Genomic DNA, 23,869 nt, shown 5'->3' with positions numbered 1-23,869 from the left:
AATTAACTATTCATAATAAGCAAACTGTCTACGGCATAGTTATAAAAAATCAACAATAATAAGTTATTTATATATAAGGTAAAAATATCTTTAAGAAAAGGCATAGGAAAAATATATAATCTCTATTAGAATTTTGGAAAATGAAAGTTACCTGTTATTTGAGAGTTAAAATTTGGACATAAGTGTCGGACTTATTCGCATCTTGGTTCCTTAATTTACTCCGATCTTCCATTCCTCTGTTCCCTCCTTCCTTTCCTGTCACATGTTATAGATCTTTTTCCCTGTTTTTTTAATTTACTTACGACAGAGACACAGATCCCATCGCCAACCTATGCCCTTTGTCGTTCCGTTAGTCCAATCATCCTGTTACACCTTTCTCCTATCTTTCTCTAACCTAATGAATCTCTCAATGTCTCTTCTCATCAAAAGATTCTCTCTTTCACCTCCCCATTGAAAACCCTCGCAAAAGTTATTGACTTTCCTCGGTCAATCTTTATGGGTCTGCTTCCATTTCTTCTTCTGATCTCTCTGGAATGATGAGTTAGCCAGTCTTGCTTCCTTTTCTGAGGTTTTTTTTCATGGATCGGGGGTTTAGATTTCTGTGTAAGGCTGAAACTACGAGATTAGTTTCATTTGTAGGAATTGCAGTGGCTATAGTTTTAATGTTTCAGTATTCTGAACTTCCAACTGGTAAATTCGTATCTTCTGTTACTACCAAGATTACTAGTTTTAGAATGGATACATCTTTGGTTAATTCCAAAGTGGAGGGTAACGACATGCACCTAAATGGTTCAAATTTAAACTCTAAAGATGCTGTGGAAGAGAATGCAGTTAGTAGTATGGACTCCCTCTTTAACAATGGCAGAGATTCAATTACTGCCCCTGCACCAGAGAAAGCTATAGGACTTGCTGATAGTGTTGTTAATTTCACAACCACAAATGATGGTTCTCCAATGAGTAGTGCTCCGGAAAAGCAACTTAGTTTGAAATCACAAGGAGCTGCATCACCACAACCTATGGTGCCATCGCCCAACAGAACATCCTTAGATTCGGAAACGGATTCAAGAAGTCCTGTGGCATCTGTCACTTCAGCAGCAACTTCGGTGAAATCAAACACCACTGGTTCGGTTTCCAAGGATGGAAAGTCAGGTTCTTTGCAAGGTAGTAGTAACATGACAGTCAATAATGGTAAGCCTGTGAGTGCAAAGAATTTCAAAAGGAGACCATCTAAAGTTGTTTCAATATCTGAGATGAACTTGTTATTGCAGATTAATCACGCTTATTCCCAGCAAGAGGTATGTTTAGGATGATTGGCCCTGTATGCAAGTGTAGATTGAATTATATCGTTAGATGAGTTTTTCTAATTTATTCAGTTGTTGTTTGTAGAAACCAGAAAGGTTTTCAGGGGTTGATCTAGAAATATTCCGTGCAAAATCAGAGATTTTAAATGCACCCATCGCTGTGAATGATTCAAGACTTTACCCACCATTATACAGGAATGTCTCCATGTTCAGAAGGTATATGATATATAAATATAATTTTCATTGCACTGATTCTACTATTGAGTCAAACCACTGCAATATGGTTGAATGGCCCAAATTCTGGTTGAATTATGTTATCAATCCTGATCTGACTTATCAAATAATTGTTTCTGAAGAATGAACTGAATCTAATCAGTGATAAAAAGAAAAAAGCAGCTAAATATATCTTAATGAAAGGAAGATTCGGTTTGCATATTGTTTAATTAATTTCTATGTGTTTCTCTGCCTCATGTAAATTGAGTACCATGCTGTGCATGTTCTTCATACAAGAACTTGAACCAACAATGTTTGCATTCTGCAGGAGTTATGAACTAATGGAAAGGAAACTCAAAGTTTTCATCTACCCGGATGGAGACAGACCAATCTTTCACGAGCCCTTATTAGATGGAATATATGCATCTGAAGGATGGTTCATGAAATTAATGGAAGCAAACAAACAGTTTGTCACTGGGGACCCTGAGAAAGCTCACTTGTTTTACATACCTTTCAGTTCTAGACTGTTGCAGCAAACTCTGTATGTACGTAACTCACACAGACGTTCCAACTTAATTGAGTACATGAAAAATTTTGTGAACCAGATTTCTGGAAAATATCCTTTCTGGAATAGAACTTCTGGAGCAGATCACTTTGTTGTTGCTTGCCACGATTGGGTACGATTCTGTGTTCATGCAAACTATTATTAATGCATTTTCTGCTTTTTGCTTCCCCTTTCATCTGAACTACAATTTTCTTAATGCAATCTACAGTAAAGAATATGTTGTGTGCCTGTGTTGTGTTCCCTTCTCCATCTTAAATTGCAATCTATAACGTAGTCTCACTAGGATTAGTATTTCCCACATTGGCATGCCTACACCATTATGATTAAATCATTAACTTGTGTTGAAGCAGTATCACGAGTAATTGAGTGGAAGAGTATTTAACAAGCACCATTTGTCAGGCTCCTGCAGAAACAAGAGGGCGCATGCTTAGTTGCATCAGAGCCCTCTGCAATGCTGACATTGAAGTAGGATTCAAGATAGGCAAGGATGTTTCTCTTCCAGAAACATACATAAGATCAAGTGAGAATCCTGTCAAAAACATTGGGGGCAACCCTACTTCTCAAAAGCCTATATTGGCTTTTTTTGCAGGAGGTTTGCACGGTTACGTTCGGCCTATTCTGCTGGAACACTGGGAGAACAAAGAACCAGACATGGTGATATCTCGGACCTTGCCTCATGTCAGGGGCAACAAAAACTACATTCGGTTCATGAAGAGTAGCAAATTCTGCATCTGTGCAAGAGGTCACGAGGTTAATAGCCCGCGTGTGGTAGAGGCTATATTCCATGAGTGCATTCCAGTTATCATATCTGACAATTTTATTCCTCCTTTGTTTGAGATTTTGGACTGGGAATCTTTTGCTGTGTTTGTCACCGAGGAAGACATTCCCAATTTGAGGAACATTCTGCTATCAATTTCTGAAGAGAGATACTTAGAGATGCATGAGAGGGTGAAAAGGGTGCAAGAGCATTTTATGTGGCATGCTGAACCTGTAAAGTATGATTTATTTCACATGCTTCTTCATTCAATTTGGTACAATAGACTTTTTCAAATAAACCAGACATGATCATCATGCATCAGTTTAGCAGAAAGCTCACTTTGTAGGATTGATGACTTATGTTTGGTAATTGGCATGCGTTATACAAATGAAGCAAGAAGAAAATGATTTGAGAAAATGTTCATTTTTTCTAGAGGGTCATATAGACAAGAACATATAATAGTTTGTCCAGAACAATGTTAGTGTTTGAAGAGAAATCATGAATATCTTTGTATTCTATACTTGGCCAGATTATAAAAGTGTTTATTATTGTCATCAGAAGAGAAAACTCACTGCTTATAAATGAAGAAGCAGCTCAAACACTGTTTCCGATTTCCAAGGCAAAAATGGTCCTCATTACTTTGAATTTGATGTCATTGTTGCAAAACTTTACCAACATATGTTGTACGAAAAAGTAGTGTCATGAGTTTTAATTTAATCAATGCAAAGTTTTTACTTATTAGAAAGTACTTTGTGCATCATAAGTATAATATAAAATATTAATTAAAAATATACTAATTAATATGTTTTAGTGACTATATATATGTTTGAAGTTTCAATGTCAAAAGTTAATGTAACTAAATAAAATAATTTCGTAATCATCTGTAATTTTTAGAATTGATTAAAGAAATGCTGAATCGTTGACTAGATATTAAACAAAGTAAAAATCAATTAGATACAAAATTAATTAAAGAAAAATACTTATTTGGTTTGACATAAAAATTAGGAAAAAGGCTTTAAAAGAAGTAATATATTAGAAAGAGAAAATACAGGAAAAAAAATCTATTTTCAATAATTTAGCACTAAAATTCATCATATGTTGATAAATTTTCAGAGTCAAAGTTTGCAGTGACTCTCATCTTGATTGAAAAAATTGGTGAAAATATTCAAATAAAAATAAATCAGATCTACATTTTTATTTAAAGAAAAAAATCTCATTTTATATTTAATGTAACAAATTAGCGCTCTAGATCAAAATGCTGATTATAAATTTCTTTCCTTTAGTTTTCTTGATAGTGTTTTCCTTTTCATATAATAATATAAATAGTTAAAATAACATCATTAATAAAATAACGAAATTTAACATTAATAAATAATAGTATAAGTTTTTAAATTAAATAATTTTGATAAACTAACCTTTGTATTATTTATTCTTTTGATTGTTTCAATTAAATATTCTTTATTTTCACTTTATATTTTTAATAATTTTGTTCAGTTAAACAGCTTTTATTTTCAATCTACCAAGCATACCTTAATTTCATGAGTTCTTTGTTCTTTATCTTAAACTTTTGTAGCTTATAGGGATAGAAATGTCATATACAAAGGATTGCTTTAAAACATTGTGTAGTATTGGTATTCACGAAGGCATAAATTTATTTCAATAAGGCTGTGTTCACATGGAGAGATGAATTTGAGGGAGAGTGTGAATTTGTATAGATTTGTATGAATTTGTATGGATGAAGATGTGTGTTTCTTTGAGTGGATTTAGAGGGTAAAGTGAATGGATTTGAAGATAAATTTTATAAAAGTTAATGAGTGATTTGAATGATTGATAGATAAAATAAAAAATTATAATAGATAAAATTTTACAATTACTAAAATGTCCTTGATAGAAAAATATATAAAATAATTTTTAGATTAGTTTAAAAATATTAAATTTTAAAAACTATTATTTAATAAATTTTAATAAAAAATTATTAAAAAGTAAATTATATTAAATTATTATTATTATTTTCATAATAATTACTATTATTTAAAACTATTATCAATAATAATAATAATTATTATTATTGTATATATTATTTTTATTATATTTAATTACAATAAATATACATTATTTATTATTATTATTATTATTAATAACTATATATTATTAATTATTATAAATATATATTATTTTTTTATTATTTTATTATACTATAATATATATATATATATATATATATATATATAATTTAGGAGTATTAGGAGGATATTTGTGTAAATTATGATTCATCTCTTCAAATCCGCACTATTTTAGTGAGATGAAAAAAGTAACCCATCCTTTCAATTTGTGCATATCCTCTCTTACAAATTTGCACATGCAAATATAATTATTTTTCAATTCTGTCCTCTTAAATCTGCGCTCTACAAGAATCGTTCCATACAAACAGAGCGTAAATCATACCGTACAAGACCATGGTTAAGGATTTTGAAAAAATAATAAATTCACTTTGAAAATTTAAATTTAAGTATGGAATTAAAATTACTAGCACAATGTTGGTATTAAAGAATGTTTACTTACTTTTTATTTTATTTAAATAAGATAAAGAGAAAATAAAATACCATAAATTATGAAAGATGAGATATAAAAGATAAAGAAATACAAAATAAAATAAAGAGAAATATATATATATATATATATATATATATATATATATATTTAAATAAGAGATTAATAGAAAAAAGAAAAGATGAGGAGATAAAAGATAAACTTTGGAGAGTATAAATATACAATAAATGATTCTGATAGATAGTGATATATATATATATATATATATATATATATATATATATATATATATATATATATATATATATATATATATATATATATATATATATATATATATATATATATATAACCGTAGATTTCAATAAACAATTATCACAGTTTATCTTAGTGAAATTTAATTATATCATAACTTGGATTATCATAACAGCCAACATTATAAATTAAGATTTTAAATAAATCCAACTATAATTAGCTTATTTATAATGTTAATTTAGTTAATTGTTCTTTTTAATATTATAGGTTTAAAGTATTTTTTTAATATGAATCAAATATCAATTAATTAGACAAAACGTGATCAAAATTGATATATTACAAAAATTAGATGAATAAAAAGAAAGTATTTACGGATTTAGTTACATTTAAAGAAGAAAATCAAGTACTTACCATATTGTTTAACATAAAGCAATTTTTCATAAATGAAAACTCTGATTTTTTTTTCATGCTTAAATGATTGTAATAAATCAACCAAAGCATTCAATAATCATTATTAAAAGTACAATTATCAAGTATCTACCAACACAACTTAATTAAAAAAAAAAGGGGGGTAATGGATAATGTTATACAAGATTCTCGCTTGAAATAATATCTAATATTTCTTATCTCTTTTAGCATATATTCATTATCAGATTTTCATAAAAAATATTCTATCTATATCTTGCCCTTTTAAAAGATAGATTTTCACAACGAGGTACTTCATTTATTTTCTTGTAAGTCTTAGGAAAACTTTATACCAGTCTCTTAAATTTAATATTTATATATCTTTTTCAATTTTAGAAAACCAAAAAACTTTAAATTGTAAAGATTAAAATCAAAATTACCTTAAATTTGAAGAATTAAAAAATATATGGAGGGTATGTGTATTTAAGCTGTTACACGTGTTCTGACATCCATACGTAGAAATGAGCGAAAAAAACAATGTTTGAAAAAGATAATAAAGAGTGGTCCCCACCTCGAAAATTTCTCTGTTCGCTGAAAATCTTCATGGTCTTTCAAGATCCAACGCTCTTCTGAATCCACCTGCGTTTACTCTGTTTCTACTTCTTATCAAATCTCTTTCGCACTCTTATGCTCTGTTTTCACTTTTCAAGGTAACCCTCTTTTTTTCTCTTTGGGTGATGAATCTTCACAGATAAATCACTGAGAAAGCCAAAGGCAAAGGTGATGATGGAATGGATAAGAACAAATCTGAGATGAAAAGGCAATGAATTGTGTGAATTGGATCTAATCTATGAACTATTGCAGGTAATTGGCAAAGGCGTGTTATGGCTACAGAGATCAAAAACACTATGATGAGGGTGAAATCGAGTGGCCAAGATGTTTCTTCCAAGCCAAAGATTGATTCTTTAGCTCTCAAGAAGAAGATTATGAGCTCAAGCAAACACCCACTTGTTTCTAAGATGAAGTCTGTCACCACTGTCACAAAATCTGAGGTATCATCATTCTCAACAAAAATTAAGAATTGTTGAATTGAATTTGCGTGGTTTGAAGTTAGGACTTTGAATTTACGGGTTCTGAATTCGGCGGCTGATCTTCGTTGACTGTTGGAAATTGCATTGACTGTTAGTTTTAGATGTTGCTCTGCGTTCTGCTTAGGGTTTAGAATTCAGGGATGTTCCAATAAATACACATGATCTAGGAGAACTTAACTTGCATTTGATTTGTGTTGCATATCAATTTACTTATTTTTTTTCCTTAAAAAACGTTGTACCATTAAGCATTTATTGTTCACAAAAGTTAATTTCAATAAGGAAGGGTTGTATTGTAACAAGTATTTTTTGTCGTGCATAAACTTGAAGGTTAAATCAAAACCGATAACACCATCATCAGCATCATCGAAAACAATAACAACATCATCAACATCGTCGAAAACAATAAGAAAGACAACTACTTCGAAAGTGAGAGAAAAGAAAGTCTACAGTCTGCCTGGCCAGAAACATGATCCTCCAGAACAGGTATCGAATCTACCTTACTTGGTTCATAGAATTCACAAACCAATATGGAATCTGCTCACACTCATTCTTGTGTTTTATGTTAACAGAAAGAACCCCTGAGAATCTTTTATGAATCATTGTCAAAACAGATACCAACAAGTGAAATGGCCGAATTTTGGTGAGTTTTCTTTCAAACATTTGCTAGGTTGACCACTGCAAATGTTCTGTTTTAGTAAATCAAATTAATGTTTCATCCATTGCATCAAGTTGCCTTAATTGTTTGTAAAAATCATGTCCTGTCTACTGATAAGTGACTTTAGTTAAGAACATGCTACACTCTCCATTTGTATCACTAACATTATCTTTATCTAAACAACATTCTAAAGATTTTGAACTGAAAATTTTAATTGTTTTCCCAACAACACCATGATGAAGTTTGCTAGCCCATTTTTCTCTAATATTGTTCTCTTCATTCCATAAAGAGTGGCATTTGTTGTAGAAAAAAACCAGAAGTATCAGTTCATCTGACAAACTTATTTCATCATACGTGTATCTTGATAAGTATACAATTTAAGATAAGAGCTTATTCATAAGTTTAAATGCTGAAATAAACTCTGAGGTTTTTCATAAAGGAAAACACCAGGAGATTTAGTACCAATGAGTCGTGAAGGAGTCTCTATAGGATATCAAGACATGCTTTCAAAAAAAAACCTTAAGACAATAGATTTATGGGTCATTCTACTTATGTACTATTCATCTTTCTCATTTTTTATCCAATATGGAACTTCTAACTCACCTTGAACTCTTAACAAAACTCCCTTCTTTGATTTTAAGTATGATCTTCCAAATTGTTTATTATAGCTTAAGGTTCTGGACTTATCAGTTCATGATAGAATATTATAGCTTTTATGACTAGGGGATATAGAGTTTGATTATTCTTCTAATAAAATGTAAAAATTCGGCACAAGTAAATTCTTCATTATCCGGTGCCCTGGACCACCCTTCAAGCACATAGGACTCTTGCATAGTGGAATTTGTTTGACATGCATTATAGAATTATTCATAAATCTTTACCTCGTAACTTAAGCTTTTATAGGACTAATGGTTCATGACAGCAGTAAACTCTTTGTTGGCCGATTCCATTGTGCCATGACCTATTGGCAACTACATACCCCTAAGAACTGGCAGTGTTACTTACTCATGTGATTGAACTCGTCAGAGATTGTAAAAAAATGTGTCACAAGATTATATATATTTTTTTCATTCTTTTTTAGGAAAAAATACTCTAGTTTGTTTGAGTGACCTAATCTTATGAGTTTTTACTTATTTCTGTCTCTGGCATTGAGTATCTCTTGCCAATCTCTATAAAATCTGCAGACAGGTCAATTATCATTCTGTTTCTGTCATAATACATTCTGTAAGGTAGAAAACCTCTTTGTTATACTACAGAACAGTTCTTATCCAAGAAAAATACATAATAAGTGACTAGCGAATTGACTCACAGGTGGGTCTGTGGTGACTAGAAAGGTTATCAACATACATAATAAGTGATAAATAAAAAATTACTAGGAACATGAAAGATCAGCAACCTTTGTTAGGAAGCTATAATTTCTCACCGAGTGTAACAAATTTTACTAAGATAGACTTTGAGTCACGATTCTCAATTTTACTAGGATAAATTCTAACTTACTATTCTCAAGATTTGCATTCACTTATATATTATAAACTTGTCGTATCACTAGTTGATATGGGACGTCCAACACACCCCTCACTCGAGGCATATACATTTCGAACATGAAATTAAATAATAATGGATGGTTCAACAATGACTAGATAGCGGGTGAAACAAATTTTTTTTTATCGGCAAATGTTAGTTGTTAGTTTTTTTGTTACTAGAGGAGTTGAACTCACAACTTCTCATACCCTTCCTTCTAAACCCTCTAAACCAATCTTGTTTCTTCAAATTGTTAGCGGATGGAACAATAAATCCAATAAACAACAAATTTCATTAAAATAGGCTCTAACACATATTAAGAAGTGGACTTGCCTAACTCAACCTTGTCAAATTTGGATTGATGACCTCAAAAATTCAATTTTTCTTTCATTATATTGGCAGAGTATAGTATTAGTTCAGTCTGTATGAATCCTTCAGCATTATAGGGAATTTCTGTTGAACTATGGTGTTTTGTGTTGTATCAGGAATCTTTTGGTTTTATTTTCTGAATTTCTGGTGGATTAAATCTTGCTCAGAAATTACAAATATTAAGGTATATATCTGTGAATTTGCAGGTTAATGGAACACGGGTTGCTATCTCCTGATAAAGCTAAGAAAGCATTTGAGAAGAAACAGAGGAAGCAAAAGGAACTCCGAACAGGAACTCCTGTGAAGATATCGAAGCCACCAACCAAGACTGCAACATCACAGAAACAACAACAACAGCAGATATCAAAGAATGGAGACATAAAAGCCAAGAAAAGAATTGTGAATGAGAGTGATGATGACGACGATTTCATTTTAAGTCATAAAAGAAGAAAATGGTAGGAGGAAGGAAAGACTCATAATGTTTATTAAAAAAAATAAAAATAAAAATAAAGGAAGAACTATTGTACCTTCTAAGACAACCTAGAAATTCTCAGATAAAAACATTCTTCATGTTTTTAACATACTCATACAATAAGGTACATGCAATTTACATGTATTTCAGAATCTGCGTTATGACAACTGAAATTGCTTCTCTCTGTTTCCTCAGTGCCTTGAAATTTGACCAACATTTTCTACTTCCCATTTTTACTACCTCCTCTTCTTTCTTCTCACATTCTTAAAATGTTTTGGTTTGATCCAATCGATATAAGAATTTCTTCATAGGAATTAGTTGCAAATATGTTAACTACAGAACATGCGTTTACATAAATAAACATCCTTTATACCTAAACATAGTCCTCAATTGAAACTAATTATCTATTCGTAAAAAAGCAAAACAAATGAAATGCTATAACTTTTCGTAAAACCCATCAAATTTTAGTTAATGTAACTCTTCTTGAATATATATATATATATATATATATATATATATATATATATATATATATATATATATATATATATAAATATATAAAGTATTTACAAACAAATGTATTTATTTTCCATGCGTAAGGTACATCATCCACAATATTTAAGTGAAAAAAAGTATCATTTGATAAATCCCATTATCATACTCACAGGTCTACATGTGCAAGTGAATATCTACAGGTTGAAGACACACCCTTTCTTATTTTTTCTTCATTTACCCTTCAAAGATTCTTTTCCATTAGCTTAAAGTTTGGTGTCAATATAACTTCAAAATCAATCCAAAATTTTAAACAATAACTAAATAATATATAGAATGCTGGCCAGGATATGATTTAATGGGAGCGGAATTTTAGAATAAGTCGTGATATTAAAATAATTTCATTCCCCTGATGAGGATTCAAATTTATAAAAGAAGTAAATTTGAATTATTTTTTCAATATTATCTCATATACATTTATTTATAAATTTGAGAAGGAATCAAATTATAATGAGAATATTTTGGAGAGTTTTTCTTATCTTAACAATTTATTCTCTTTGAACGCAATACTTATATATGAATTACCTTACTAATCGTCAATTGAAAGAAAATAAAATGCTATAGTGAACAATATAAATATATATATATATATATATATATATATATAATTTTTAAATTTAATAAACAATTGCTAGTTAGTATGTGTTTAATAATTTATAATATTTTCAAAAATTTTAAGAATTCATGTTTTATTAAGGAATTTCTCTATATATTCTTTTAAAGAGAGAAAAATTAAAGTTGACTTTTATATAAGTTAATAATAAGAAATTAGACAAATTACATATAAAAATAAACTTTTACATATTAATTCAGATATAAATTAATTTTAACTTATTGATAATTTTAACATATTAGATAATTTAGTCTTAATTTTACAAATATATCCTCAATTATTTTCTTACTTTACAACAAATAATGCTTAAAAATCACAGACAAAAATTAGGCATTTTCCCCTAACCTTGCCTCATCATAAAGATGGAGGTCGCATGATTAATTGTCATATGGTTAAGCAGAAGTTAAATCATTGTACTTTGTTAACTAGATTACATCTAATCTAAATTGTTCGGTTAGGTCTTCAATCCATCCTCAACCTTTCATGAATTTATACCTTAGCCAGAAACCTTCCTATTTGAGTTCAGTTGGTAAGAGACTTCACTAAACATCGATAAAGAACATTTTGGCGTTTAGTGACTTCATTCTCTATACACATATTAACTTGAAATTTTTTTTATTGAAGTTATGGAACAAATCTCATAATTTGGATTCTTTCAAACAGTGATGGACTCACTATAAGTTAAACTGAAAGTTGAGAAAACAAAAGCAAACTGTAAGATAACAATCACGTTCTTCCTTGGATTGAACTGCATTGAGTTTTTCAGCCCTTAACTTACTGCAGTAAAAGATATACATACCAGTATATGAGATGATCCATGTCTTCTTTTTTTGACTGGTAGATAATTGTTATTTTAGTAATTAATTATCAATTATATACAAATTAAGATTGCAGAATGATAAATAGTTACCTTTAAACCTAAACCGACAAGCCATATATCATTGAGCAGACATCTTATGCCTGGTATCAGTATATTTTGTTTGCACTTGTTTTGGTTCTGTTACCGTGTTTTACATGTAATTTCAATTCAATTCATAATTCGTGCAGTTTAGATAGGATTCTGATTTAGGTCAGAAGTCTTTACAGTATTACATGGATTCATGTTCTATAGTAGGTTTAGAATATAAAACAAATATCACCACCATCAAACTTTTTGGTTTGAACTGTTATGGGTTCATGTACTATATAGTTAACCTTGGTTCGACCTTGTTCAAAGTAAAGGCAAGTCATGATCAAGTCACTGGTGTTAAGCAGCACCTTAAGACTCATTTCAGAAACCTCTCCATCTTGGCCACGTGGGCGCGGCTTGAGTGATGGAGATTGAGTAAGAAATTATAGGCTAATCAGAATCCTGAATCTTCTAAAAAGCTTTGCAAATTACCACTCTTAAGTCAGATCACAGATTGATATCTAGGTTTTGAATAAAATGTGTCCTCTATGAATCAAAAGTCAAAACAATAATGTCTCTACTATTGGTTTCAAAAACACAAAAATTATGAGTTCACTGTTGCTGTTCACCTCTCAAGAAAACCACAGGAATCCTGGAACAGAAGCGAAATGCATTCACCAACTCAAAGATCTTATCTGGGGTGACCTTTGTCGGACATTAGGCCATGCCTCAAAGTGGCCCAGATGTCTGATTTAAGGTTCTGTGATGGTTTTTCTTATTTAATGAGAAAGAAAGAAAAAAAAAGCCGTGTGTGGCAGCGGTTCGGTTCCAAGAGCTTTTGTTTGTACTTGTATACTGTGCAGAAGAAAGTTTTATGCGTTACCACCAGAACTATGTAAGAAATAAATAAGAAATAAAAATAAAAATCATGTCATGGGTCCAAGTCCAAACAAGTTAACAGGTACACCACAAAAGGCAACAGCTCATTTTGGAGGTACCATATCATCGTCTGGTACTGATACTTGTGAAAATATGGAAACGCACGTATAAAACAATAACACCATGGACGGGTTATTTTCGTCGTTAGCAAAGCATAAAATGCAGAGGCCCTAGCAGTGGCAGAAGCTATAAAGATAAGTTATTTATCATCTTGGCGTAGATATAGATAGATAGATAGACTTTGAGGGTTATTTCACTTTACCAATAATACAATTATGGTGCTGTAAATTGCAAGGATTTGTTATGTGTCTAATCCGAGTGATAGGAAAATGGGCCTTTAACATGTTTGACAAAGCAATGTCACTTTGAAGTGTGGGGTTGGTCCATTTATTAGAGTTAAATCACTGTTGACGAACTGCACGTGGCAAGATGGAAACACCTATAGCGCACCACCACTGCACAGAACAAAACAGTCCATAGGACAATATCAATACAATCAAATTTAGTTTTTTTTCTTATTAGGTAGCATTGTTTAGTATTTTTTTCACTACTTTTTCCAATGAATGAGATAAAAAGTAGTATAAGATTACCGTCTCTGGTGTCTGAAATGTGAGTGATGATGAGATGGAGACAATTACAGACCATGAATTGGACAACATCACCGAGGAATACTGGCAGGGCCCATCAATTTAAGAGGGACTAATCGCAGAGTAATAATAAACCGAAAAGGAGTAGGAATAATAAGGGGAAGAAATAATTGCATCTTCTTCTACGAGGAGGGAGAGGCAAATAAATATATTGTAAATGAATGGGGAAGAAATATTGAAAGAAGGGTCCAAAAACCTAAATCATTGCTGGCCCTGACTACGTAGTTTTAAAAGCACTCACATGCAATGGTTGGAACCCCATCTCTGGTAAATACCCAATTTACATCTACCAATACACCATTCCCTCTAACGATTCAACAGTTAATCACTAACCAATACACCAAGTGTGTGATGAAAAATGTTGTTTTGACATCTTCCTTGGCCGGGGACACCATATGGTTTCTGCACTGTTTTTGGCTTTAGAAAGGATATGGAGAGAGAAATATAAATATTGAAGGCGTGACAAAATATAAAAATATACGGTATGAACTGACATAGGACATAGAACAAGTTGTTCAAATAATAAATAAAGCTGGTCGTATCGGATACCTACGTCTACATGCAAAGACAAAGCAACACAATTTAACCCATCCCAAAAGAAGAGTGAAAATCAGAAGGGATACTCATCATAGAAAAACCCCAACTAGATTGAGAAAATAAAAAGTACACAAGTGGTGGTGGAGCCTTCGCACCTCTCGTGTCAACCTTATTAAATTTGACTAACCAAACCTGTTGCACCCAGCAGTACTTTTTACAGTGGAAAATACAAAATACCAAATTATTGGCGATAGCGAGTTAAGGGAAAAGATGATAAAGCGCAACAGAAGAGCCTTGATATGCATTGCATTGATGAAACTTTCTAACAAAAAGATAAGGGTAGATGAACAGCGAAGGTGAAAAAAAAAAAAAAAACAAAAGAAAACAGGAGGGTGGTTAAAAAAGGTAAGCACGAGTAAATACAAAGACGATAGATATATAAAAGGAAGGAGCAAAGTTAACAGGAGGTTGCGTGGCAATGGCGAGTGAAGAAGGTATTAGTATTAACTATGCGATTGCAGTGTGCGTGTCGCGTTTTTCTCAAGTGGGTCCATCCCTTTCTCCTCTATGAACCTTTATAAGTGTTATATGAGTCACTGAGAAGAAGTGACAAAGAAAAGAGAGGAAAAAAAAGTCGTAGCTAATGAATTTCACTTGCATGCCAAATGAGAATAGCCTCCTCCTCCACCTCCTTCTGCTCTTCTTCTTCATCCAAAAATAAGCAACTAAACTCCATCATCGCTGTAGAAAGAACCACATAGTGATAATTTAGTTTTCTTCGGCAATAAAGAATGAGGGTTTCAGCGGAGAAGACGATGTCGTTGGAGACCGAGGCGGGGCGAGAGAGCAAGAAGATAAAGCGCATTCGCGACTCGAGCAAGCACCCGGTGTACCGCGGCGTGCGGATGCGGAACTGGGGGAAGTGGGTGTCGGAAATCCGCGAGCCGCGGAAGAAGTCGCGGATATGGCTAGGCACATTCCCGACGCCGGAGATGGCGGCGAGGGCGCACGACGTGGCCGCCCTCAGCATCAAGGGCTCCGCCGCCATTCTGAACTTCCCCCACCTGGCGAACTCCCTCCCACGCCCGGCCTCCCTGGCGGCGCGCGACGTCCAGGCGGCGGCGGCGAAGGCGGCGCACATGGAGCCGTCCTCGCTCTCGTCCTTGGTGTCAGCAATGGACCTGTCCTCTGCCTCAGACGAGTTGACTGAGATAGTTGAACTCCCGTCCCTGGAAAGCACCGACGATGGGTGTGTGGAGTTGGAGAAGGAGTTCGTTTTCGTGGACTCGGTGGACACGTGGATGTACCAGCCACCACCCTTTGATTTTGACGCGGAACGGGACATTGCCTTGGAGGGTCTGGTGTGGAATTACTAGGTTCTTCTTCTCCGTGGCCTGGTGTTGTATAAATATTCAAAATCATCTCTTTTGTACGGTTTGGTTGGTTGGTGTGTGTTGTCTTAGCGGTGAGAGCAGCCACTTGTGGTTTTTCTTTCAGGGGCTGTTATTCTTCATCGTCTCTGTGTGTGTCTTTCCTTAACTCCTCTCATTTTAATTGTAAATGGGTAGAACAAATAAAGTAAGAGGACAACATTAATTTGTGTTTCTTTCTATTCGGAGTCTGGTTTGGTTTAACTCTTGTTAAGATTGCGCAATAGTGCTATCCGATATGCGAGTGTTTTGGTAGGATGAGGCGTACGGAAAGAGATAGAAAGGGGAAATGAGAATATTGATGATGATGTTATTTGGCCACACGTTTTTATTTTGTGTATCTTCCTTTGCTTGTTTCGATCATCTTAGTTAGGGTGGTGGTTGGCAGAGATTTTTGCCTTTAATATTAAAGGATATGTGTGTGTAGCTTGGTTTGGTTTTGCTCTGGGAAATTTTGAGAGGGTGGTGGGTGTGACCCATAAAGATTTGTGGCTAGCTTTGGTGAGATGGAAGAGTGTGATTGGTGCAAGAGATGGATGTGACAGTGAGAAATTCATTTTTATGTTTGTAATCTACACACTAACACACTGAGTATTTGGTTGTGAAGTAGAAGGGATTTTTGAGCATAGAAGATAGTAGAAAAAGCAGATGAAATAGGTTAAGAGAAGATTCCCCGGGAATTGCGTAACTGAAATAGAAATTGGTATAGTTTTGTTGAAAGGGTGTTGTCGAATCCAGGGCATTGCAATGTGTAGTGAGCTATCAAGAAGATTCAGAAATCTATTATGTTTAGACTTAACATGCCATTCAGACCACAGATTGCACACCCAAAATGTCTATGCTTTGAAATGGAAAGATTTTGCTGTTCAAAAGTTTCGACGACAGGAATGATTAACTATTTCTCTTAACCAAATCAAAAGTCAGAACACCAACGTTACTTCTTTTTTCACCTTCATGAAAATCTATATATGTTTTTTCATTTGAATTATAAATTAATATGCCCGCGTATATGACATCATCCATGACTTTTCTTTCACCATCATAATTGGAACTGCTGCATTCTTCAGACCGCCCCTCCAAATATGTACTCATAATTATGCACCTTAAATTAAAGTTCGTTTGCATGTTCGAGGATTACAATTTTTTAGATTTCAAATATGAGAAAAAAAGAAAAAGAAAAAGAAAATCATTGTGTTTTTTATACAAGGATATGTGATTCTATGTGTCTTTTAAATGGGAGATTGATTTAGGAAACACAATATAATAAATGTATCGTTCTCAATCCAAAAATTTTATATAATAAATTTGGGATTCTTTTTTGTAAGTTACTCACCTTTGTTATTTTTATGGGACTTATCTTATAGTTAGAATTTCGACAATTTCCACATTTTACCTTATATAAACAATTTGTATCTCATTCATAATCAATCTTTCTAACATACTTTTAACTTTTAGTATATACATAAATCATAAATCCTAATTATCACTTATATTTATCAAATTCGATTAAATTCAAATTTTCACAACATAATTATCATTACGGTGGTCGAGTTATATAAAAAATATTATAATCATATACTTCAATCCCAATAATACTATAAATCAAATCATATAATCAAAGTAGCTACATAATATTTAAAACACATTCACCCAATTCCTAAAATAAATTAGCACCGTAACATATTCATATAATTAAATAAGAAAATAATAAAATATAATTTGCTTTTAAAAATCCATTCAGTGACATTTGACCAATTTTACCTTGACTTATATGCAAACTTATTCATGTTGGTGTTTTAACATTAGCTAAATATATAATCAAAGAATACTATATATGATTGCAATCGAGTATGTTCTAGATCAAATATGTGGTATTATTAATAATAAGACTGTGTTTATTATTATTTATTTTATTGTCATATATATTGATATCATATAAAAATATCTTGATTAAAATTAAAGACTTGTTTTTATAAAATTGAGAAATGAGTCTAATATAATTTTAATTTAAGGTGTTATTCATCATAGGATTATTGAAGATAAAACATATGATCATTGAATTGAGTCAAGAATTTATACTTTTAAATTGTCAATGAAAAATTCTTTTGAAGAAAAATATAACTTTTCTTAGACTTTAGATTATCAAGGTTTTTTATTTTTCTTTGATATCAAAATTTAAAGTTGTGTTGGTTGAATGATCATTGAGTATGATTAAATTATTGGGGAATTAGTGATTAATCAAGAAAAAATCTATCAACTCTTACTAATGAGCTTGAGCTCTAAACAAATAAAGACATTGACTAGAGTGTTATGAATGGAAGAAGAAAAGAAGTTATTAAATCATTCATTATATGTTAACTTATCAGAATTTGACAATTATACCATATTCTAAAGTTAACTACAAGTTGTAAAGATGGAAGGAAATAATAGATTAATCTTCTAGTGATTTTAAAGTAAAAGATACTTCATGATATCCGACCCATTGAGGAGTGTAGGTCATACACTAAGGAGTATTTGATCTTTGTTGGACAGAAAATATTATTGATTAAATTAAAGAGTTTAATTTTGTATTATCTTTAACTGAAATATTATTATATTTTTTGTAACACCAAAAATATAATAATAATAATAATAAAATTTGAAAATCTATAAAATGATGAGTAAGATTAAATAAATTAAGTTAGTAAGCAAGTCATTTAAAAAATGATTTAATAAAAATATGATTTTTATTAAAACAGCACATTTGAAAAAGAAAAATGCAATGATTCCTATTGAATAGAAAAAATAAAATATTAAAATACCTCAAAATTATATATCCAACTTTATATATATATATATATATATATATATATATATATATATATATATATATATATAAGTGCGAGCAGATCGAGTATTTTAGCCTGCTGGCTTGTTTAACCTATGGCTTGCACAAGCCAATGACAATTAACTCTCAATTACTTAAATTTCTAAAATTTGGTGACTCCAACACAATACATCGTGTGTATTTCTTATAAGCAAATTGTTCATTATAGTTTTTCTCTGGTCCATCCATGCAGGGGTAACTACTTCAAATATACACAACTATCAAAATCTCTCTTAAAATGTCTTTTGTTAAGTTATCTAGTTGTTAACTCTTTGACAAGTGTACCAAATCATCTTAAGTAGTAAAATGGAAGTCCAAGTATAGTTTTCCCTAGACGTTTGTTTGTCTAATTATGATTACTTACTGATTTTAGCGATGGTGAAAAACATTGTTTGATTCAATCTAAAAAAAATAGCATACGAAATTATAAAATTTAAGAATTGATTTGGTAAAAGCTTCATTAGGATTGAATTTCATGAACTAAATTAACACAGTAAAACAATATATATCTATGTTATTCAAACATTCACATAATAAACACACTTGCTCTAATTCCTTATATGCAAGTTCTAATATGTATGTTAAAAACCTAAATCCTTAGTCTTTTTAACATATAATCTACATTAAGATCATATGTGTCTAGAATGACCAAGAGATTTGGTCTACTCCTATAACCAAAGCTCTTGGATTTCTATCCATGTCTACGTTTCAATTCATTTTCAATTATTTGGTACTAACAAATAGCATGATATTCCATCATACACATTAATAATCCAGATAGAACATTTGAATATGAAGAGATTATATTGCATCAGAAAAGTTACACAGAGTATGAATTCATTACATACAATCCTAATGAAATGAGATTTTAACTACTCCTAAACATATAGAACATTAAGATTTGATGAATTCTAACGAACGAATAGAAGAATTTGATGTCCTTTAGCCCTAGAAGTTCCCGATACCGATTTTCTGAGTTTCTGATGCGTTTTCAGACCAAAAGAAGCCTTTTTTTTGTTTTTTTCTCGACACTTAAATCACAATTAGAAATTGTCTGCTCGCTGGACGAGCCTGAGCTTTCACTACATGAGAAATAACTTATGATTCACTTCCAACTACTTTGTCTCGCTAGGCGAGATAGTCTTCTCGTTGGGCAAGTGTCGGCAATTTGACTGAGCGAGATGGTCTTGGAACACAACTCTAATCTTCTTAAATTTTCCATTTTCCTATTTCAAAGAAAAAGAAAAATATACCCAACTTAAAAGAACACATAACTCCAACATATTTATATGAAATGAACACAAAATACATGAATAAAGATAAAAGATAGAGGTTAATAAACATAAATGCTAAGTATTCATCAAACTTATCAACAGTGGTTATAAAATTTGGGTTGTTCCACAGATTAAAGGTTGGAACAACAAGATCTGTTTGAGTATGACAAACGCATAAGACCTTCTTACATTTGAAGGAGAAATTTCTTTGAACCATTACTGTCAAACTAAGGTATTTTCCTTAAACATTATTTTCTTATTATTTAATATGCATGATTTATCCAAAAATAGATTCGTACTTTTCGTTGTGCATGTTAAAAATGAGATTTTAGCCTTCATATATGCAATGTGCAAAGTTCACCTTGCAAATTCACTTGGTAAAATTAAATTAGACTTCAAGTTTACTTCCATAAAATGATGTTGAATTTATCAAAAGTTTAAACTAACAGATTTGTTTAGTCTATTATATCACCCTTGATATATCACTACAAGAAAATTATTGAATAATGACAATTTTAGTGACAAAAAACAATTAGTCGATATAATGTGACCAATTTAGATATCATTTTATAAATTAAAAAATATTGGTATCTAAAATAATTTTATAAACTAAAAATTATTGGTAACTAAAATAATTTCAAAAAATTATAATTGATATCTAAAATGGTAACTAAAATAGTTTCTATTATGAACTAGTCACTAACATTAGTTACCAAGATCTTGGTTACCAAAGAAATTGATCTCTTAATTGGTTTATAATTAGAAAATTGGTTTCTAAACATATTTTTCTCACTAAAATTAGTAATTATTTAAAAGTTTTTTTAGTGTATCAATTCTTTATCCATTCTCACTTTTGATATATCCATTCGAAATTTCATCTTGTTCAGATGAAAATTATTTATATTAATGAAATACAAACATTATGATTTATTAGGTTGACTTTAAGTTCATTTCATTAACATTCGATTTTTGGCGTTTTTTATTTATTTTTCACTTAAGGAATTTTACTTAAATTAATTTTAGAATTTATCTTTTCAGTAATGTCTCTCACCCATTAATGAAAAAAAAATCAATTTAAACACATGTAAAGAGTAAAGATCAAAACTCAATACTCCAATACGAAAACATAAGGTAAAAACCACATTCAAACTAATAATTTTCGATCACATGAACATTGTCAAATAACACAATCTAAATCTAAATCTGAAAATATAAATTCTCAATTCCTTTTATTCAAATTTTCAATATGAAGAACAAAGTATAATTCAAAAGATGTAAATTAAACGTTTCCAAATTTCAAGTAGAGCACTTTCAACACCGAAATTTAATTATAAGTAAGAATTTAGCTCCCTTGATCTAAAAAGTTGCTTTTGATTTAGAAAATATACAATGGGATATATTTTTTTTTCAAAAACTCAGTATCCTACCATAGAACAATCCTATTAATTAGATTTTCAACTTTTTTCTCTCAAATTTCACAAAACTTAAAACGAACTTGCATGCGTGAAATTTCTTAAAAAGGGGAAAAAAAGAGAGCACTATCCACTCTTTTTTAATCACATTTCCACTCTTTTCGTTCTTTAGTTTTACGATTTTTGAGTTTTTATAATTTGAAAAACTCTAATCCCAAAACTACTTCTACCACTCTCAAAACCATTCATACTACTCATAAAATAAAACTGCACTAACAAATAAATATAGAAAATTCTAAGTCGTTTCAAATGTTGAAGTTCGCTAATTATACTAATTCTGCTGATTCAGATAATACACTAATTTTGTAAATGCATTTCATATTAATTTTGTTTGGCATTACATATAGATGTGATTCTTATGAAAGGACAAATAAAAAATAGTGTTTTAGTGCATAATAATTACGAGCAAAATATAAAAAAAAATATTATACATGGAGTATGTGGACTTCCTATATGTTTCGTCGTTATCGGTCACTATTAATATTTTTGGTTAAAAGACGAGTTTTAATTAATATGACAAGCCAAGGGAGTGCTTTAGTTTTTGAGTGACAATGAATATGGTGGGAACCATTCCATTGGAAACATTGTTCCATACAATTTTTTTTCGTACATCTCTAGAAATGGAAACAAAAATCACAGCTCATATTGTGATAAAGATTGACCCTTTTTAGGCAAAATTATTTACCACAGTATACATTTCTTATTAAAAAATAAAAGGAGTACCTTATTTTTCTCCTCTTTGCATTCTTTTTTTCTCTACTTTTCTCCAAGAAATGAGGAAAGTTGTTGTCATTCATGTCATGTGTATTTTTTTTTTTTTTAAATATGATAATTTTTTCTTTTAAATATAGAGAAGTCATCCCAATAAATTATTATAAAAAGTTATATAAAAATTAAAAAAATGATTTTTAAAATTAATTTTACATGTGTAGATTATATAACGTTTGCTTTAATAGAGTTTACCTTTAATTAATTAAATGTATAAAATTAATGTAGTTTTTAAAATATTTGTTTTCTTTCAAAATTTAAAGAAAATATATATATATATATATATATATATATATATATATATATATATATATATATATATATATATAAACATAAACCATAAGTTGTTTTTCTTATACATTTTTATAATGAAAAATAAAAATTAAGTAATTCGTTGTAAACAAATATTTTGTGAGAAAAAATGACAACAATACGATATGGAAAGTGGTTTCATTATTACATCTCTTTTTCCTCAATAAAAGTTCATTCCCATATCATCTCTAAATGTAGCAATTAAAAAATTTTGATCTCGATTTCATTCCCACCGGATAACAGATGTAATCATATACTTATACTTATACTCATTTTTTTTAAATTTCAAATATCAATTAAATCATTTTTATATAAAAAAATAATGGTAAAGAAATCATGATATTATAAAAATATTCAATTAAAAGAACATATTATCTTTTCTTCTGCATATTAAATGTTAAGAAAAATATTATAGTTGAATAAATTTACTTCCTTTCTCAAAAAATGAGATATTTCTTTTATATTATGAAAAAAACTTTAATATATCACTTGAACGAAATCGCACAAATAACAAAATTAAATTAATAATAATTTGAATTTAAATTAGAGGTATCAAAATGGGTAAGACAGAACCATTTTGGTCCAGCATGCCAAAAATAGGTTGGGTCAGGCTGACTTACCACAAAATGGGCCAAAAATTGTAACCTGCCAAGTCACAGAGTAGACTGACCTGCCATTCTTTTAATTTTTTATTTAATTTTAATTTTTAAAATTTGTTTGTATATATACTTATAAATAAATATTTAAAATATATTTAATCATATAAATGTTTTCTAAGCTTTTAATTGATTAATTAATATTTTTAATTTGATAAATTAAAATAATTATTACATTTATATGTTGAATTACTCTAGTATAACTAATATTGAAACTTAATTTGTAATTTTAATGATTTAAATTACAATAGTGTTACATATTTATATTTTTACAAAAATATAATATAGAAAATTTAATATTTTTAATTATTTTTTTTAATTTAAAAAATAAAAAATAAAAATAATGGACCAACGGGTTGAAACCCGACCGACTCCATTTTGGCAAGTTGGCAAGCTGACCAGGACCACAATCCATTTTCAAACTCCTAATTTAAACATAGATCTTTCATGTTTTAAACTTCAATATATGTTAGACGCCGATAAAAGATATTTATGAATGTGTAATTAAGATTGTGAGAAGAGAAAAAGTACCTTGAATTTTTTATTAATTTTTTGGATGTAAAACAAACCAAACAGTCCATTGAAGAAAAAGAAAAGTATGTAGTCAAAGAAACAAAAAGAAGGATTACAAAACTAAAAACCAAGAGAATAATATATATATATATATATATATATATATATATATATATATATATATATATAAAGAATTTAGGTTACTTAATAAATTATGAGTACTTTAGTAGTTTAAACATGGTCATGG

At 30.3% G+C, this 23,869-nt stretch overlaps 3 protein-coding genes across 4 annotated transcripts; all 3 read left to right on the top strand.

Annotated features, from left to right (window-relative positions):
- The first annotated feature begins 197 nt into the window (after positions 1-197).
- Positions 198-3,393, top strand: LOC114164237 (probable glycosyltransferase At5g03795). The gene is made up of 4 exons (XM_028048827.1): positions 198-1,295; positions 1,387-1,517; positions 1,843-2,191; positions 2,479-3,393. Exons 1-4 carry the CDS (start codon positions 579-581, stop codon positions 3,142-3,144), a joined length of 1,863 nt encoding a protein of 620 aa, XP_027904628.1. The 5' UTR covers positions 198-578; the 3' UTR covers positions 3,145-3,393.
- Positions 3,394-6,550: 3,157 nt separating this feature from the next.
- Positions 6,551-10,342, top strand: LOC114196165. Of its 2 annotated transcripts, none has more exons than XM_028086717.1 (5): positions 6,551-6,756; positions 6,911-7,098; positions 7,465-7,620; positions 7,707-7,777; positions 9,889-10,342. In XM_028086717.1, the coding sequence occupies exons 2-5, from the start codon at positions 6,931-6,933 to the stop codon at positions 10,139-10,141; spliced, it is 648 nt and encodes a 215-aa protein (XP_027942518.1). In that variant the 5' UTR covers positions 6,551-6,756; positions 6,911-6,930; the 3' UTR covers positions 10,142-10,342. The 2 variants fall into 2 exon arrangements, with proteins under 2 accessions (XP_027942518.1, XP_027942519.1); XM_028086718.1 differs by having other exon boundaries at positions 6,567-6,826.
- A 4,556-nt stretch (positions 10,343-14,898) lies between these two features.
- LOC114195868 (dehydration-responsive element-binding protein 3) lies at positions 14,899-15,965 on the top strand. The gene has a single exon (XM_028086287.1). It carries the CDS (start codon positions 15,123-15,125, stop codon positions 15,705-15,707), a length of 585 nt encoding a protein of 194 aa, XP_027942088.1. The 5' UTR covers positions 14,899-15,122; the 3' UTR covers positions 15,708-15,965.
- Positions 15,966-23,869: the final 7,904 nt, after the last annotated feature.

This window comes from Vigna unguiculata, chromosome 9, assembly GCF_004118075.2.
Source record: "Vigna unguiculata cultivar IT97K-499-35 chromosome 9, ASM411807v1, whole genome shotgun sequence".
NCBI classification, from domain to species: Eukaryota; Viridiplantae; Streptophyta; class Magnoliopsida; order Fabales; family Fabaceae; genus Vigna; species Vigna unguiculata.
This window is presented reverse-complemented; position numbering and strand designations above follow the sequence as displayed.

What these genes read in the sequence shown, in the direction of transcription:
- LOC114164237 (XM_028048827.1), top strand. Translation starts at nt 579, where the DNA reads ATGGATCGGGGGTTTAGATTTCTGTGTAAGGCTGAAACTACGAGATTA. An exon ending in ACGCTTATTCCCAGCAAGAG is followed by an intron (nt 1,296 to 1,386) that starts GTATGTTTAGGA and finishes TGTTGTTTGTAG; the next exon opens with AAACCAGAAAGGTTTTCAGG. An exon ending in AATGTCTCCATGTTCAGAAG is followed by an intron (nt 1,518 to 1,842) that starts GTATATGATATA and finishes TGCATTCTGCAG; the next exon opens with GAGTTATGAACTAATGGAAA.
- LOC114196165 (XM_028086717.1), top strand. Translation starts at nt 6,931, where the DNA reads ATGGCTACAGAGATCAAAAACACTATGATGAGGGTGAAATCGAGTGGC. An exon ending in AACATGATCCTCCAGAACAG is followed by an intron (nt 7,621 to 7,706) that starts GTATCGAATCTA and finishes TTATGTTAACAG; the next exon opens with AAAGAACCCCTGAGAATCTT. An exon ending in AGTGAAATGGCCGAATTTTG is followed by an intron (nt 7,778 to 9,888) that starts GTGAGTTTTCTT and finishes GTGAATTTGCAG; the next exon opens with GTTAATGGAACACGGGTTGC.
- LOC114195868 (XM_028086287.1), top strand. Translation starts at nt 15,123, where the DNA reads ATGAGGGTTTCAGCGGAGAAGACGATGTCGTTGGAGACCGAGGCGGGG.